Source organism: Leptopilina boulardi, unplaced genomic scaffold (genome assembly GCF_019393585.1).
Source record: "Leptopilina boulardi isolate dan_hultmark-lab unplaced genomic scaffold, ZJU_Lbou_2.1 LbouV2_103, whole genome shotgun sequence".
Classification (NCBI taxonomy): Eukaryota; Metazoa; Arthropoda; class Insecta; order Hymenoptera; family Figitidae; genus Leptopilina; species Leptopilina boulardi.
Window position 1 is genome coordinate 310,484 of NW_026137645.1, and position 17,435 is coordinate 327,918.

Here is a 17,435-nt window from a genome sequence, read left to right on the forward strand (position 1 = left end):
TCGCAAAGATTAGGAGAAGAGAGCACGGAGATTACGTCACTAAGACGACGATAATCCGATCAATTAGAAAATGACACGATGCTGGTCATTAAACCTTATCCTCGAAAAGTAGATGGATCCTACAAAATGTAATAGCTCTGGGGACAGCTCTAATCTTTATAAACAAAAAAAATAGCATCAATTTGGCAGTTTGAAAGAGTCGAACCTTTTTAAAAAGGATCTCGAGCTTCTATTGGTCTATTAGAGTTGGATAAAAGTGGCCACAACATTTATATGATCAATGATTAGAAAAGTTTTTCTCGATTCTAAAGTTAATTGTAGTTTTATTTTTGTTATTTATTAAATAATTAATTTAAAAAATTAAATTAATAACAAAATATTTATTATAAATTTTTACATATTAATAAAAAAAAAAATTAATAGAAGAAAGGACAGTAGGGAAAATATAAATTATATTCTACTTTTAATAATAATGTAATTATAAGAAATTCCAACATACCATCAAAATGTAGCATTTTATACCAATTACTCAAAATTACTCAACAATCATAAAGTAGTTTTTTATTTATCATAAATTGTAAAGAAACTTTTTAATTTACTTGCAGGACTTGGATACGAGAATAATCATTGGAAGTTTTTCGCCTAGGTTAGCGCCGCACGTTTTTTGCGAGGTGAGTTGAATTCATAATACTCTGTAATTAGTTTCCAAAGTTTTGAGTTACTAAATTAACTGATTAAATATTGCAAGAACCAGTGATTTTAAGAAAAAAAAAAAAAATATGCAAAATAATTGAAATGAGGGAATTTATTTTTTCTACATAGAAAAATAAAATTGCCTACATTTTAATTATTAACATATATATGTAATATTGAATATATGAAAATATAGAATAATGTGAAAATGTATAGGAGATAAATTCCTGTTAAATGAATAATTGCACTAAATGTCAGTTTAAAATAAGTTGCGTCAAATATTATGATTTATAATTTGTATTAACGTCTCCTATAATTTATTACGTAATGAGCACATATTGACACATACACACACATACATAGGGGAGATTTTGATTTTATGGTTTTAATATTATTACCACTGGTCCAGTGTGCTCCATGTGTGCTACCTGTCCAATGCAGGTAGTAAATTTAAGTGGACCAATGAATACCAGAGACAGATGGTTGAGTATCTCATAAATAGCAGTTTCTCCAAAGTTAAAATAAATAAAAATATAAATTTTTTTAAAATAAATTTAATATAAAAATCACAAATTTATTATTTAAATTAATCAGCAAATAATTAGTTACAATTATATATTACGTCAAATGCAACTATCTTGTACCTAAATCATCCGTCTAAGATGATATAATAGTATGAGATGATTCAAAGATTGTTCACTGTAGCGAAAAGGAGAACAGTCAAATATTGTAAAAAATTAATTGAAATTTAATATCATCTCAATTACATTTGAGTATATTTCCCTTTTTTTTTTATTGATGGAACAATTTTTCAATCCCTTTGGAATTAATATTTGCGAAAGATTGCATTAATTAATAACTGCGAAGTCAAAGTATGCAAAAAAGCAAAAATATTTCAGTGTTTTTATTTATTATCTGCAAAATGTTGATTTTAACTGGGTCAAATATAATTACATCTCTTGTTTCATCTATCGCGGTTTGCTGACTTTTCCTTTTTCTGTTTTAGTTTTTTTTTTTTTTTTTTTTTTTTTTTTTTTTTTTTTTTTTTTTTTTTGGTATTGTTGTGCTTTCTGTTGATTTTGATTGAAGTATGCAGTCAATGAATTTAAATACTTTTCATCTGTAATTGAATTTTTCAAGTATCCAAGGAATAGATTTCATTTTCTCTCTTCACACATACACACTCGAGAATAAATAAAATTACAAAATACCAAAATTTAGTTTTATGGTGAGAATCACGGAAACCCACTGTGATGTTTATTGACAAGGAAAGTTTATCTCTTAAAAAAAAGGAGAGAAACAGTTTTCATATTGCAAAAATTATGCAAAATTTAAAAACGGTTGAACATTTTTATCTCATTCTATATATATTCATCAAATATGAATTTTCGTTAATGATTATGTGGAATATAAATTTTTTTTAAATATGAATTTATATATGTTAGCATAGCCTCAGGTTAATTGTTGAAAATTTAATAAAATATATGAAAAATTTCATTCCCTTAAGGGATTTATTATCGTGCAGTATTATTTACAGCTGGTGAAAGTTCACAGCAAATAAACCATAATTTCTCTAAAACATGGTATAAAAAAAAGAATGAAATTACACACACGCTAAACGATATGCACGATCCAATAACTAAGCGATCACCCATACCCATTGATATCCAGATATCGAAAGCTATTGGATTAGTGCCACTTTCAACCATAATGGCTTCACGTGAGACAAATCGATTGATTTGTTTGCAATATTATTTGATTTTAATGGAAGATAACGTACGATAGGGCAAATATTTGCATGACAATAATATTTAAAGAATGTGTGATACTATTAATAAATAAAATTTTAACAACATTTCTTTCACAAATTTTTACTTACGATAACTAATAGATACCAGTTATAAAAATTTATAAATTAAAATCTAGAATTTCACAAAAAAAAATTGTAAACTTAAACGTAATTTTATTTTCATTCTATGAAGTAATTGTTTTTTTTTTGTAAAGGAATTCAAAGATTTGTCACATATGGGTAGAGAATAAGAGTCACATTATTATAAAAATTATTTAATTACAATTTTATTATTTATTGGCATATTAATTATAATTTTTTTAATTAAAGGCATCAATATCGATATTTGAGACTTGTGGAAGAAATCAATTTTGGACACATCATAAGAGTGGTAATTGCGGTACCCTCAAAAATTGTTTAAACCGGAATTCTACTATTTTTTCCGCTCCGTACTTTGAGACTTTGTGTTTCAAACATTAGAATTTTTAATACCAAAGTCGACACCAAAGTTTAATATGGTACCATTTCAGAATAAGAGGAAACGCGGGATAGGGTTTATTTTATTTTTTTATTGTATCAAAAAATGGTATGGTTTATATTAAATTTCAATGAAAAATTTACAAAAAATAAAGATCAGAAACACCTAATCTAAATATACTATTAATCCAAAAAATTTTTTTTTAACCTTTCGTAAATGTTCGGGAACACTAATAGTATTTCATATGGACCATACTAATTTTCTGTTTTACAAATTTAAATACACTGTTTACTGAAAATTCAAATAATTTACTCTTTTACCCTAAATTGAAATGTTACTGTATTAAATTGTCAAACAAAAAATCTTTCACAATGCGAAAATTTATTGTTTACGCTCTGTATCTCACAGATTATAAACTAAAGAATTCAGTCATTGTAAAAATTACTTGATTAATGCTTGAATTGATAAAGTAAGGCAAAATTTTATCACACGTTTAGGTTTAGAAAAGATCTCATTAAGAAAGACAACGCATATCAATTAAAATAATTAAAAACATCAATATTGATGATTGTGAAGAAATCAAAATTGAAACAAATCATCAAAAAAATAATTGGACTAACTCCAAAAGTAGTTCAAACCGAGATTCTACTATTTTTTCGTCTTCACATTTTCAAATTGTTAAATTAAGAGGCGCCTACTTTATCGAATCAAAAAAATTGATTTTTTAGAAGCATTCTTAACTGAAGGTTCAATTATATCTGAAAATATGCTCCTAAAATATTAGATCAAAATAAAAAGTATTTTTATATTATTAAACTTATTAAATTCACCAATTAATTAAAATTACAACTTTCTAATGTAGGCGCCCCCTTTAAAAGCATTATACAATTGATAATTGTCGCGAGATAAATTTCAATAATTTAAATTGCAAATTAAATTTAATAATAATTATTACTTTTAATTCGATTAAAGCTTCAAATAATTAAAATTAAATTCAACTTACAATTCAGAAAAAAAAATGATAATTAAGAATTAGAGATTGTAAAAGTATGACATTAAAATGGAATTTTCTGTCAAAAGCGACAGTTGGATTTGTTAAATTGGGACATTTGTAAAGCGAGACTGTCTCATTAACCTGGTCCGAATTCGATTTTCTGTCACAAAAGGTCTGACCACTTTAGCGGTGAAATCAAGTGAAACAATGGCAGGAATTGCGGTAACCTATCGACCATCGGTTGACCGATAAGCGGATAAACAAATTGATTAATAACGATGCCAGAAGATTGCTTACCATACAGATTGAAATACATACCATAACGATGTTTATCTCTGATAATTATTTTCAGTTCTGAAAATTAACTAATATTATTAAATATATTTATAATTTTTAATACCTAATTTAATGTTACTTTAAAAAAATATTATTTATTTAATAATCTCAAATTTATTATAGTAAAAATAGTAAAGGAAATAATTTTTCCTAGATAATGAAAAGTTCACAGTGAATATAAAAATTAAGACCTATGTAGTAAATGAGATTGTCTATTTTTAAAAAATAAAAAACAATGAAACCTTACTGAAATCGATTGTTTTGTTCCAAAATGTAGGACTGGGAATCAGCTCTTTTACCCGACATAAACGTCCTATTTTTCAGTCTTTGGTCGTAAACGACTCTGAAGTACCTTTACCTGAGTGAAAGAACTATTATGATGCTTAAAGTGAGTAGAATGAGGGGAAAAAAACGATTAAGAGGTTGGGGAGAATGACGATACTGGCAAAGAGTCAGTCACAGGAACTACATGTATGTATACCTATACGTATATGTTTCAGGAAACCTAGATAAAAGGTGTACTTCTCCACCGCCTTCGTATCATTACTCTTCTCTGGCACCTTCATCTCCTACACTTGTCAGCTATTAATATTTCTGAATTTTCTGTCACTTTTTAGAAATACTGTATATAAATTTATTAATTTAAAACATTTCTTAAATCCACATATTGGTTAATACTCAACTAAGACAGAGAAAAAATCGATTTAGTTTTTAATGACCAGCCTCATATATCACTTTATATCCCTACTGATATTATTTTACATCAGCATTGCAGTTCTCAAAAGACAAATTTACTTTACAAATAAATTATATTCATACTCAATTTTGAATATTAAATCAAGTGAGTATAGGTTACGCATAATAATTGGCTATATGCAAGTACACATAGAGGTCATCTTGTGTTGTATAAATTTTGCCTTACTATCAAGCACGCAGTTACAAACACAATTTAAAGAGAACTAGAAAAATTCTTACAAAAAAAAATTTAAGTCTTTAAATACAAATTTATAGTAAAATTGCCATACTTATAACTATACAATTTGTATTAAAATTAACGTGACAAAAATTTTAGTAACAGGATCTTCATGACGGTAATTTCTAATAATAGGTTACGCACGGATATTTGCATATTAATCCGTTGCATCGTTCAATATATGATCTAATCTGAAAATGTATTATAATATGTATTTCTATTTTAATTTAATAGCACTTTAGATTTATACTGTAATAAACTATAGGAAAATTAAATTAAAATTAATTTTAAACAAAACATAATATTTGAATATTTAGATAATTTTTTTTATTTTCTCAACAAAAATAAGATGAAATAATTTATAAAAAAAAAAAAAGATTTTTTAAATAATACAATGGAGAATATATTCTAATATTCTAGGCTTGGAAATTGGGTATGCACGGAGGAGATTACGCTTGGATCTTGCCAGGAGACACGATAGACCTATCAGGAATGACAGGCGATTGGTGGCACATCAGACCAGACAACTGTTCTCCATCTCAACTATTACAAACCTTGGATGGTCTCATTATTGTAAAGAGCCACGGAGCGATATTGAGTGACGATATTAGCCATTCAGGATTGGTAATTACTTAAAATTTCTTCTTACCTATTATAATTTAAATATCTCATATTTAAATCTCGTATATTTAATATTCATTCTCTTTTTTTTTTATTCATATTCGCAAATATTATATCTGTTTTAAAATAAGGTCACTTGAAATTTTCATTGCGAGAATAATACACTGTAAAATTATTTCCAACAAACTTTTAAATAAGTGATACTATGTAAATTGTATCTCAATTTTCATCTAATACCACAATAAACAGTAATTGGGGTGTCGCAGTATAATAATTAACGTACGTTTATTAGATACAGTAAATGAAACCAATTTGCTTGGTTATATATGTTTTAATGTACGTTGACTTTCCATTTATGTAAAAGTTTCATATACAAATTACCACTGCAAAACCCATATTTCTAGGGAAAATATTATTATGCGTATAGGAAAGATTCTAATTTTGATATTATAAATTTTGAAACTTCAATTTTGTAGGAATTTATAACAATGGATAGTATATTAAGTTCTAAAACTCATTTGTTAGAATTTTCATTTTATGAAATTTCATTTGTCATAATTATTTTTGAGCCGAATTTTTATTTTTTCGAATTAGTATTTTGCAGAATTTTCATCAAACCGATTTTCTATATTAGGGGAATAGTGTCAGGGTTGGACACTTGGCTTTTTTTAAATAAAAACACTAGCGCCACCTGTGTGCATACGTGACGAATCTTCTAGTAGTGTAACCTAACTTTTTGTGGCATTACATTTTTGGAGAATCAAAAGTAGCGTCTCTTGTGACTTCGGTGCAATCGAAGAGACAAAAAAAGTTTTGTTTGACTTGTGAATAAACCTAAAAAATGTGTAAAAAAAGCAAGAATTCGGCAAGGTAAGCTTATTGAATGTATTGTGGGGTACATAATTTAAGAAGAAAAAAAGTGAAAAATCGAATCGCGACACATGTCTTGGTTATGGTTAGCACAATTCGAAAATGATGCTTCTAGTTAGGGTTGGACACCCATATTAATGATGAATTTGACACAATTTATAAATAAATTTTATTTTATTGATATTTCAGTGCAAAATTGTGCCAAAGATATTAGAAAAATAATACTTAAATTGTATAAATTTTGTTCATCATTTCATTAAGTTATTTGGAACAATAAAGCGTTATTTTTTGTAATTTGAGTTCATTCCTTTTTTAAACTCATGAAGCTTTACAATTTGTAAACAATAAGTAAAGATAAACATGAAAAAATAAGAATAAAAACATTACAAATGTTATTTTACGTTTCCATATAACCGATTTTACATACTAGAGAATTTTTTACTTAACCGAAAAATCATTTAACAGAATTTCTAATTGATAGAATTTTCATTTGTCCGAAATTACAAATAGCCGAACAAGCAATCGACAGAAAGATTTCGGCGCGATTTTTAAAATCAACCAATTACAATTTTATGGATAATTTTTGATTGGTTGATTTAAAAATTGCGCCAAAATCTTTCTGTCGATTATTTGTTCGGCCATTTGCAATTTCGGACAAATGAAAATTCTATCAATTAGAAAATCTGTTAAATGATTTTTCAGTTGAGTATAAAAATGCAATGAAATTTTACCCAATGAAAATTCTTTAACCCCTTGGCTGTCGACAAGATTTCCACTGTTTGGGCCAAAAGTGTATTGAAAAAAATTTTAACGGATTTTCATGAAACTTGGTATACTAAAGTTTTTAGGTTTGCTGATTACAAATCTGACATCAGTTTTTCAAAATTCAAAATGGTGGTTTTGCGCATATATGCATCAGCGAGAGACAACGGGTTAAAATGCCTATTATGTTAAATGAAAATTCGAAAAAATAAAAATTCTGTAAAGTGAATTTTCGATTACATAAAAATTTTGTAATACAGAAAATCGTTTTGAAGAAAATTCTGCAAAATACTAATTCGAACAAATAAAAATTCGTCTCAAAAATAATTATGACAAATGAAATTCCATAAAATGAAAATTCTAACTTATGATTTTTAGAATATAATCAATAATCATGCGTCCCATATATACGTATAATATATGAAATTAATTAATTAAAATGAGTCAACTGGTCAGAAATAAAAGAAATCGGATTTCAATTCAATCGAATTGGTTATAGCAGAAGGCTGAATTGCTTTGCAAATTTAATTGCCCTATTTCAGTAAATTACAATTTCTAGATATATTTGTCGTATAGTGATTATATAAATATATGTATAGTAAAGAAAAATACCATTTAATTCTTTACGAAATAACAAAATCAGATAAATACTATTGAAGTATTAAAAAAAATAGCAAAAATTCACTTAATTTTAATTCTTGTTATAAAAAATATTAATTTGGAGAAAAATTAATTCAAAAATCAGTTTTATAACATGTCGAACGATATAATGATTTTTATTTTTTTTTTTTACATTTTTGTGTTTTCAATAAGCACATTTGTTCTAATTCTGAAATAAAAGAAAAATATATATTATTTGAATATATTTAATTGCAATTTAAATTCGACTGATATAGTTCTTGCTCAAAATAGAGTGACCTAACCTAACCTGTAGAATGATTGGATTGGACTAAACATCTCCTTTACCCGCTACACGAATCAAAAGGCGATATATTAGTTGTCGATAAACTTTAGAGACTTTAGTTAACCAACGGCTCACTTGTGGCGTAGTAATCAAGACTCTCCTCTTCAGAAGTTAGTATAATGCAGAAAGACGATTAAACGATTTTGGTTATTTAAACCAGGTTTTTTCTGTGCTATAATATTAAATTTTCCTCAAAGATGCAACTTTTTGACAAAATATTAATTTGGTCCGGGATATATGACAATGAATCCTTAAAATATTTTTGACTCTTCAACAAAATTTTAGCTCAATCTATAAAGTATTTTATGAGAAAACCTACGGAGAATATTTACATGTGAAATCACATGACCTTAAAACAATATAGCATACATTTTTTTAAAAGGTTGAAACAAAATTATAGTGGAAAAATTAATTTATTTTTATTATATTGTTTAACGTTGTACTTTATATGAGGCAAAAAATTTACAATAACGTATCACGTTGTATAAAGTAACATTCGAGCAGGCAAAAGTACAACGTTAAACAATAATAAAAATACATATTACGGCTTGTGAAAATAAAATCGTTTTGTGAATTTACTATACGTACATATATCGGTGTATAGGTATATATGAGAGATTCTTTTTCAATCGCCCCAGCCCAAAAAGTCAATGTTCTGGGATTGGCTTCATACTTTGGTAAATTGTTGTCCTATATGGATAGTAATAAATCCCTAAAATATAAACTCATTAAAAAAATATTTGTAGAAAGTAGAGGGGGTTGAAGTTTTGACGTTAAGGGTAACATTGTCATTTTCAAATCCGTATAACTATGACAAAAGTTAATGGATTTTAATTTATCTATAATGAATTTTAATGCATTTTTCACGTATTTTTCAAAAATGTATACGAAATTTAAAAAAAAAAAATTTTGACCCCTTTTTTTCAAAATCAACCCTTATTTTTCGATTTTCACCCCTTCGGGTATTTTTTTTTTCTTTTTTATTTTCATTGGAAAGCTGAGGTTTTTTCCCATGAGCTATGTAAATATGAAAATGGGACAACAATAATTTTGTGAGAAATAGAATATTAAAGTAGGCGGTGCCGATAAGGGGTAAACCTGGAGATCATCTTTGAGGATTTAGGTAGGCACCGCCTAATTAAATATTATGTTTCTCATAAAATTATTGTTGTCCCACTTTCGTATTTACATAGCTCATGGGAAAAAACCTCAGCTTTCCAATGAAAATAAAATAAAAAAAAAAATTCCCGAAGGGGTGAAAATTGAAAATTGAATTTAATTTAATATTGGCGGTCAGTACTTGTCAGTAATTGCCAGTACTGGCGCAACACTGCGCCGGTTGTAAATTTTTGCTTGGGTTATACATAATATTTCTGGAGTTCATCCTGAAAATTCCTGACATTTTACAACACTCAGTTTCGTAAGGAGCTGTAACCGCTACTCCGTGATAGTTCTGTAAAATTTAATGAATTAATTTTTTCATTGTAGCCTTTTTGTACCAATGAGAATTATTGAGGCATTTCATATGAGAATACGGGGTCATGAAAAATGTTGTATATGTTTTTTTTCGCAAAAGACCTTAAACTTTTAGAAAAAAATTATTTTAAAAAAAAAAAATATTAATTTTTAAACAATTTGTTTCGAAAATAAAATTTGTTTATAACTTTTAAACATGTTGAAACATTGAAAATCGATGTTTCAGCACCCCACGATACAAGTTGAAGGAGGCTGTCTACCTACTCGGCATGGTATTTTTCAGTCTTTTTCTAAATAACATTTTATAATTAATTTTTGATTCTTGGTAATACTTAATATTCCTTTTTTGACACAGAATTAGATGATCTTCCAAATAAAAAAAGAATTGACGATTTATCTTCATTTTTTCAAATAATATTAATTATTTAAATAATTTTTATTATTAATTATTAATTTAACACCCGTTTATTAGAAATAGTTCATATAGGGTTCGTTGGATGCGGATTTTGATACACGGAAAAAATTAATTCAGTAGATTTTACAGAACTATCACGGAGTAGCGGATACAGCTCTTTACGAAACTGAGTGTTGTAAAATGTCACAAAATATTCAGGATAAACTTCAGAAATATTCAGTGTAAACAATGAAATTTCTGTAGTTTATTCGAAAATATCCATCACATTTTACAAAACTCTGTTAAGAAAAGAGCTGTATCCGCTACTCCGTCACAGTTTTATAAAATATACTGAATTAATTTTTTCCGTGTAAGCATTCTAATGGCGTTTTTAAAATTACTCTAATTTTATTTGTTCGTAAAATATTTTATTTTTTATTAACTTTTGTTAGTTAATTAATTAATATCTCGAAAACAAAAAATAATGCCATCTCAAAAATTTAACCATCAATTTATTATGACTTAAACAATATTTATGATTTTTTTCGCGCTTCTAATTGAGGGAGAACATGTTTAAAAGTTATAAACAAATTTTATTTTTTAAACAAATTGTTTAAAAAACAACATTTACAACATTTTTCTCTATTTTTAGTAGGAAAAAAGAGTTATAAGTAAATTAAAAAAATATTGCTCAAATTTGTTATTGTAAATATCTCGAAAAATATTACAAATTTTAAATTAAAAATTTGTACACTTATTTAGCACCACTATCACTACAATTTACCAAATTTTGAGAAAAATCCGAGACATGACACCCCGTATTCTCATATGAAATGCTTCTATTATTTAAATTTAATTAATTAAAAATTCATTAATTAATTTAATTTTCGACAAATGAACATTGTTGAGCGCAAGTCTATTAAAATTAGAGTACTGACCATAATTTGTTTGGTGAAAAGTTATATATTTAGTATTAAACCATAAATGATCTTAACATCGTGTGATTGTTAGGTCCACAATTTAATTTTGTCGGGAACTTTACCCTTATAATATTAAATTGATTAATGTAAAATTTTGTAAAGTTGTTTAAAATATAATAATAAGGAACGTCTATTGTGTGCGAAAATTGTGTTATTTTGTTTAAATTAATTATCATTTATAATAGTAGTTTAGAAATTTTTAGAAAATTTCAAGTTAGATGTGACGTTACTGTTATCTATTTTCTAATAATTATTTTCCCTGTATAATATATTTCAGTTTCTCAATTGTTTATATTTTTTTGTTAAGTGTCATTGTATATTATAGTAATCTTAAAATATGTACCATTTATGGCCCAGTTTTCTCGAGATTGTTTCGAATTTCAACGATTTCTGAATATATGTATCGTTGTCGTTGGGAAGTACAAAGGGAATCCTCTCAGAGAGAAATTAGAACAGTAACGTCGGCCAAGCACATATATAGTCTTGACAGTGGTGCATTGTTGATAATGTCGGTATTGCTATAAGGGATATGAAACCATCGCCACTTGGCGCGATTAAAGCTCGAAAGAAACGGTGGCGGCGGTGACGACGACGACGAAAAATGCCGAGGGCCATTTTCCGCATAGTGAAATACTGCGCCCAATTAGGCTAATGAGGGAACATGTCTCTGTAAAACGAATTCCAAAATCTCAAATAATAGTAGTGAATGACAAAATTTATAGAGCTCTGTTTTTTTATTTATTTTTTTTTTCTACCAGAATATTGCAATTTTCTTTTAAACACAAGCACTTCAATCCGCAATTCAACTTGACAGCCGATTTCCAACAAAGACGAATTTACCGCCCATTGCTACAAATAAGATATCGCTTTCAAACTGGACGTTTCATTTCAGTCAAACCATTTATTGCTACAAATAAATTGCCTCTAAAATCAATGATTATCCTTTATCTTGTACAATGAATTTGATTTAGAAAATTTTTTAAAAATATTTTTAAAAATATATTTAGTAAAATAAATTAACGTCATGTAATTTTTGTGATTCCGTAAGTTTTCTTAAAAAAATACTTGATATATTGAGCTAAAAAATTTTTAAAGAACTCAAAAATAGAGTATAAGGATACGGTGTAATGTGCCAAAGTATATTAATATTTTGTCAAAAAAAAAAAAAAATTGCATATTTTGGGAAATAACACTGAAAAAAAAAGATTTTGTGTTTGCAACAAAATTGTTTTGTTAGGCAATTTTGGTTTATGTAACCAAATTTTGGTTGACTGAAACAAAGTCGTAGAGTTATCTCAACCAAACATTTGATTAGGCCAACAAAAAACACTCAACCAAATTTTTTGATTGACTCAAACAAATAGTTTGATTTTCTTAAATACCAATAAAATTATTTTGTTGGACCAACTAAATTTTCTTTATTCTAATCAAACATTTTTTTCAGTGAACTGAAAATTGTATTGCCACATTAAATATTTCTCAAATTAACCATTTTTTAAAAAATAAATTTGTTGGGAAAATATTAATACTCTGGTACATAACAATCGCGATTGTTATAATTATTTTTGAGTTGTCCAGAAAATTTTAGTTAACAATGATTTAGAATTATAATTTGTTATTATAATACATAAGATTTGCTAATAATATTATTTATGTTTATAAATTATAATTTTAGTTTTAATGGAACATTTATTTAATTTATCATTGGAATATTTCTAGTTTATTAATATAATAATTATTTATTTATTTACAGTGACGTGACAATGTGATGGTTACATTATAATAAAATTTTCCTTTTTTCCAGACAAGTTCAGAATTTACAGCAGAATTAGCAAAACGAGGTGTCACAGTGTCACAATACGCAGCCCAAACTTACGATGCTGTTTGGGCAGTGGCTGTAGCTATGAATAAATCTGAAGCATTTTTAAACAAGAAAAATGTCAGTTTTTCTCAATATTCTCATAAGAGACAAGACTTGGCATACTATCTTCTTGGACAAATGAAGGACTTGCATTTCAATGGAGTTTCGGTAATTATAAGCAAATTTTTTTATATAACGCTAACCGGGGTAATTATACCATTCCATGGGCTATTTTATACCCATCGACATTTATTATTTTTACTATTATTATTATTATTATTATTATTATTATTTAATGAATAAAATTTTTATTTTAAATTATTTAAACATGATACTTGGTGTAAATTTGATAATTTGGACTATACAAAGGGCACTAAATATTATCAGAAAATCAAATGTTCGAATTCGAAAAAAAATAAAATTTCTAAAAGTAAGAATTTTCGAGACACATGAATAATGTCAAAAATTAATTTGTTAGAATTTTTATTTAATAGAATTTCATTAAATAGAATTTTCTTTTAGGCGAATTTTTATTTGTTCAAAATTATTTTTTGGAAGAAAATTCTATCTACTGAAAATCTATTAAAAAAATTCTATAACAAATAAATTTTAGTCATTTTTCATGCCAAAAAATACCAAAAAATCAAAATTCTAAAACTTCGAATTTCCAATTGTTCGAATTATCAAAAGATCGAAATTTTTTTACTTATGCGAGTTTACTTTCTATGATTTATATAGCTAAAATGAATTCTATTCGTGCACAAAATTTAAATATTCTAAATCCTATTGATTTTGAATTTTACGCTCAAATAGAATCCATTATGGATAAATAAAGCATAGAAAGTAGTCTCACATGAGGAAAGTCTTTTTTTTGCCACTGACATGAAAAAGTGTCTTTTTTGTGCCTGTTTTGGGCAGATAAAGTAGCACTTTTTAAGGCAGTTTGGGCCAACTGCGAAAAAAATAGCGTATGTGGCTCGCACGTAGTAATTTTTAGGTTCGGATGATTTCAATACTCGCTGTCTGTGCGACTTCGGTTCGACTTGGCTCGCCTTCGTCTCACCTACGTCGCACTAACGACAGCTCGTACTGAAAATTACAGCCTCACATAAAAAGTACTACTTTACGTGCTTGCCACATAATATACTATTTTTTATCTTTTAATAATTCGAACAATTGTAAATTCAATTAAATAAAAATTCGAACTTTTAAACTCGATCTTTTGGTAATTTTAACTTTTAGAAATTTAGGTTAACTTTTAATATTTCAAGAGAATTCACATAAGTAAAATCTTCTGCAACCTTGCCTGAATGTCAACTAATTAGATAATATTAACCGAATAAAAGGTTCAATATAAATAGAATGTCAGTTACATTTTGATTCAAATATATTTTTTCAGTGTAAGAAAAATAATTTGAGAACTTCATTAATTATGTATTTGTTTTATTAAAAAGTTTTAATATTAAATTTAAATTTCATAATTTCGTTAACGAACGCATTGCAGTAATCGAAAAAGAAGTATTAAAATAATTTTAAAAAAATATGTATGTAAATTTAATTTCTAACCAACAAAAATACACAATTTTTACGTCTATGAAGTTGGCGTCGACGCTCAACGTCGAAAATTATTTTTCACAGGACCAAAAATGACAAATCATTTTGATAATTTTGATAATTTTTCTGGATACTGGCATTCGGTATTGATTTAATACTGACCGAGTACTGGTTTGCCATTACTGTCTCAATAATACTGGCACAGTATTGGAAAATACTGGCATGCCAGTATTGGCTTGCAGTATTGGCACAGTACAGAATTTAATCCATATCTGTACTGAACCAATACTGGTAAGCAAACTGTCGGACAGCCAGTATTGGTGCATGATTGCACCTGTTGTCAATATCGGCGTTTGACAGAAATTTTTGCTTGGGTTAGACATTTGAATTTTTAACAATAATTCTATCTTTTGATAATTTGAACTTTTGAAATTTTAATTTTATGATAAATCGAATTTCTAAAGATTAGAAAAAAAATTTGTGAAAAATTATTCGTTATTCGACAATATATTTTTCCCTTTTTTTTATTTTCAAAATGAATCTTGGTTGTTTCATTTTGATACATTTTAACGTAGTTTCAAATTGAAATGAGGAGTTTTCTATTTAATGCGTTGCAAATTTAGTAGCGTACGCTACTCAAATTATGATCCCAGGTTTTTTTTGTGTATACAACTGAAAAATTACTAAAGAAATATAGGTATCTAAAAAATATATAAATAGAAAAAACGACGCATGAATATTTTCCATATTGAACAGAAAAAAAAAATTGGTGTGATTTTAACACTAATTCTAGGTGAAAATAAAACTTTGATTTTTGTTTTCTGTATATATATATATATAGTAAAATCATTAAATTTCTCGAAAGTAAATGAAAGTCTACATTATAATAATAAATGTGTAAAGGTGTGAAGTTGAGAATAGATCCTTTCTGCAAGTGGAAATAAGTAATAAAATGTCCATCAAGTTTGTGAAAGACAAAAGAAGTTTTACTCGAAGGAAAATACAGGATTAATAGCAGACTGATTCTAAACATTAAACTGTGTAGTGTGCATTCATCTAGAAATAACGAGTTCCGTCAAGAGCTCAAGAAAGTTCAAGTAGTCTTCTCTCTTCTTCGGTATTAACTTTGGGAGTAATTAATGGAAGAAAACGTAAATTGAGAGTTTGCAGGCTTATTGAAGGAGAAGTTATGATCTCATTTTTGAACGATTACTTAAGACCATTTAAATTCCGTTAAATTTTCAGTTTTTATATAATAAATAAATAATTTTAAGATATGTGACGTTCCACGTAAAAAGGGACCTTAAAGGCAAAATTTTTTTTAGATATATTTAGTGATAAACATTGCGTCGAAAAAATGCTATTTCAGTTGCCAATTCAATATTCAATTCAGTTTCTAATTGATAGAATTTTCATTTTTCCGAAATTGGACATGGCCGAACAAACAATCGACAGAAAGATTTCGGTGCGATTTTTAAAATCAACCAATTACAATTTTATGGATAATTTTTGATTGGTCGATTTGATTGTCGATTGTTTGTTTCGCCATTTGCTTACAGATGTTAAGTAATGTTTGCTATCGGATCTATCAAAATTAGTAACCACAGCTAAATTTTTTGCTCTGGCAACGAAAAAGTTTACTGTGACAAACAATAATAGTATTAATTTTTAAAAATTGACTGTCACAGCAAACTTTCTTGACCCCACAGAAAATTTATTCGCTGTCTCTATATTAGCTGTCGTAATTTTATGTGACAGCAAATAATTCACTGCCACAGCAAACTTTTTCTATGCGTGTATATATTTTCAATCTAAAAATCACAAATATAACCTAAAATTTTTTGCCTCTAAGGTCCCATTTCTCGTGGAGCTTCACATAATGATGATTTTCGAATTTTTCCTCTATAATAATTTCAATCAGAAAACTGACGAATAAGATAAAATTTGTAGCTTGCTTTTATTATATAAGTATTGAAAAAATAATATCCATGGTTTCTAATTACAGGGTCCAGTATCATTTGATGGTGCAGATCGTGTTGGAATAACAGCCTTCTATCAAATGCAGGGTAAGTGATGAATATTTTATATAATTTCTATAATAAATTTAAATTCTAATTTTTTTCTAATTTTCCCCGTCAAATTGACTCTCAATTTTGATGATGAATTTTTACTAAAAAGATTAACAGGTCTATCTTTTGGTATATATTTGAATCCGCGTGTTTAAATTTTAACCATTAAATGAATATAACGTGTAATAGCTGTTGATTGTCACTCATATACGTGTGACTATATATATATATATATATATTGATACTAGACGTAGACTGCGCGCGCAAGCGCGCGCCTTTTAGGTTGGTATTTCTTACTTGACCAGAAATAAGTAAAGAATATTCATATTGCAAATGTCAAAATGTGTTATGATTGAAAATTAGTCAAAAGTTCAATCTTTTGTCGATAATAATTTATTTGACCGGAATTTATGAAGTCAACACTCTTAAAAGTCGACATTTTATTAGAATGCTTTTATATGAAATTGGTTTGTCATTTTCTAGAAAGGATATAGAACCATCTTGAAACTTAATGAAACTGTCTAGAAACTTAATGAAAACTTTTAGAATCTTCATAGAACGTTCTAGTAAATTTATAAAAACTTATATAAATTCCGTAGAATTTTCTAGAAATTTCTTGAA

The 17,435-nt window shown here is 27.1% G+C and overlaps 1 protein-coding gene across 4 annotated transcripts in view; it reads left to right on the top strand.

The window, feature by feature from the left end:
* The window catches only part of LOC127276638 (gamma-aminobutyric acid type B receptor subunit 2), a 225,943-nt gene that overhangs the window by 116,801 nt on the left and 91,707 nt on the right, over positions 1–17,435 (top strand). For all 4 annotated transcript variants that reach the window (XM_051297219.1, XM_051297227.1, XM_051297236.1 and 1 more), the window contains 4 exons: positions 606–671; positions 5,684–5,887; positions 13,135–13,359; positions 16,751–16,811. In XM_051297219.1, coding sequence (XP_051153176.1) covers positions 606–671; positions 5,684–5,887; positions 13,135–13,359; positions 16,751–16,811 — 556 coding nt within the window. The remainder of the gene's footprint in view (positions 1–605; positions 672–5,683; positions 5,888–13,134; positions 13,360–16,750; positions 16,812–17,435) is intronic.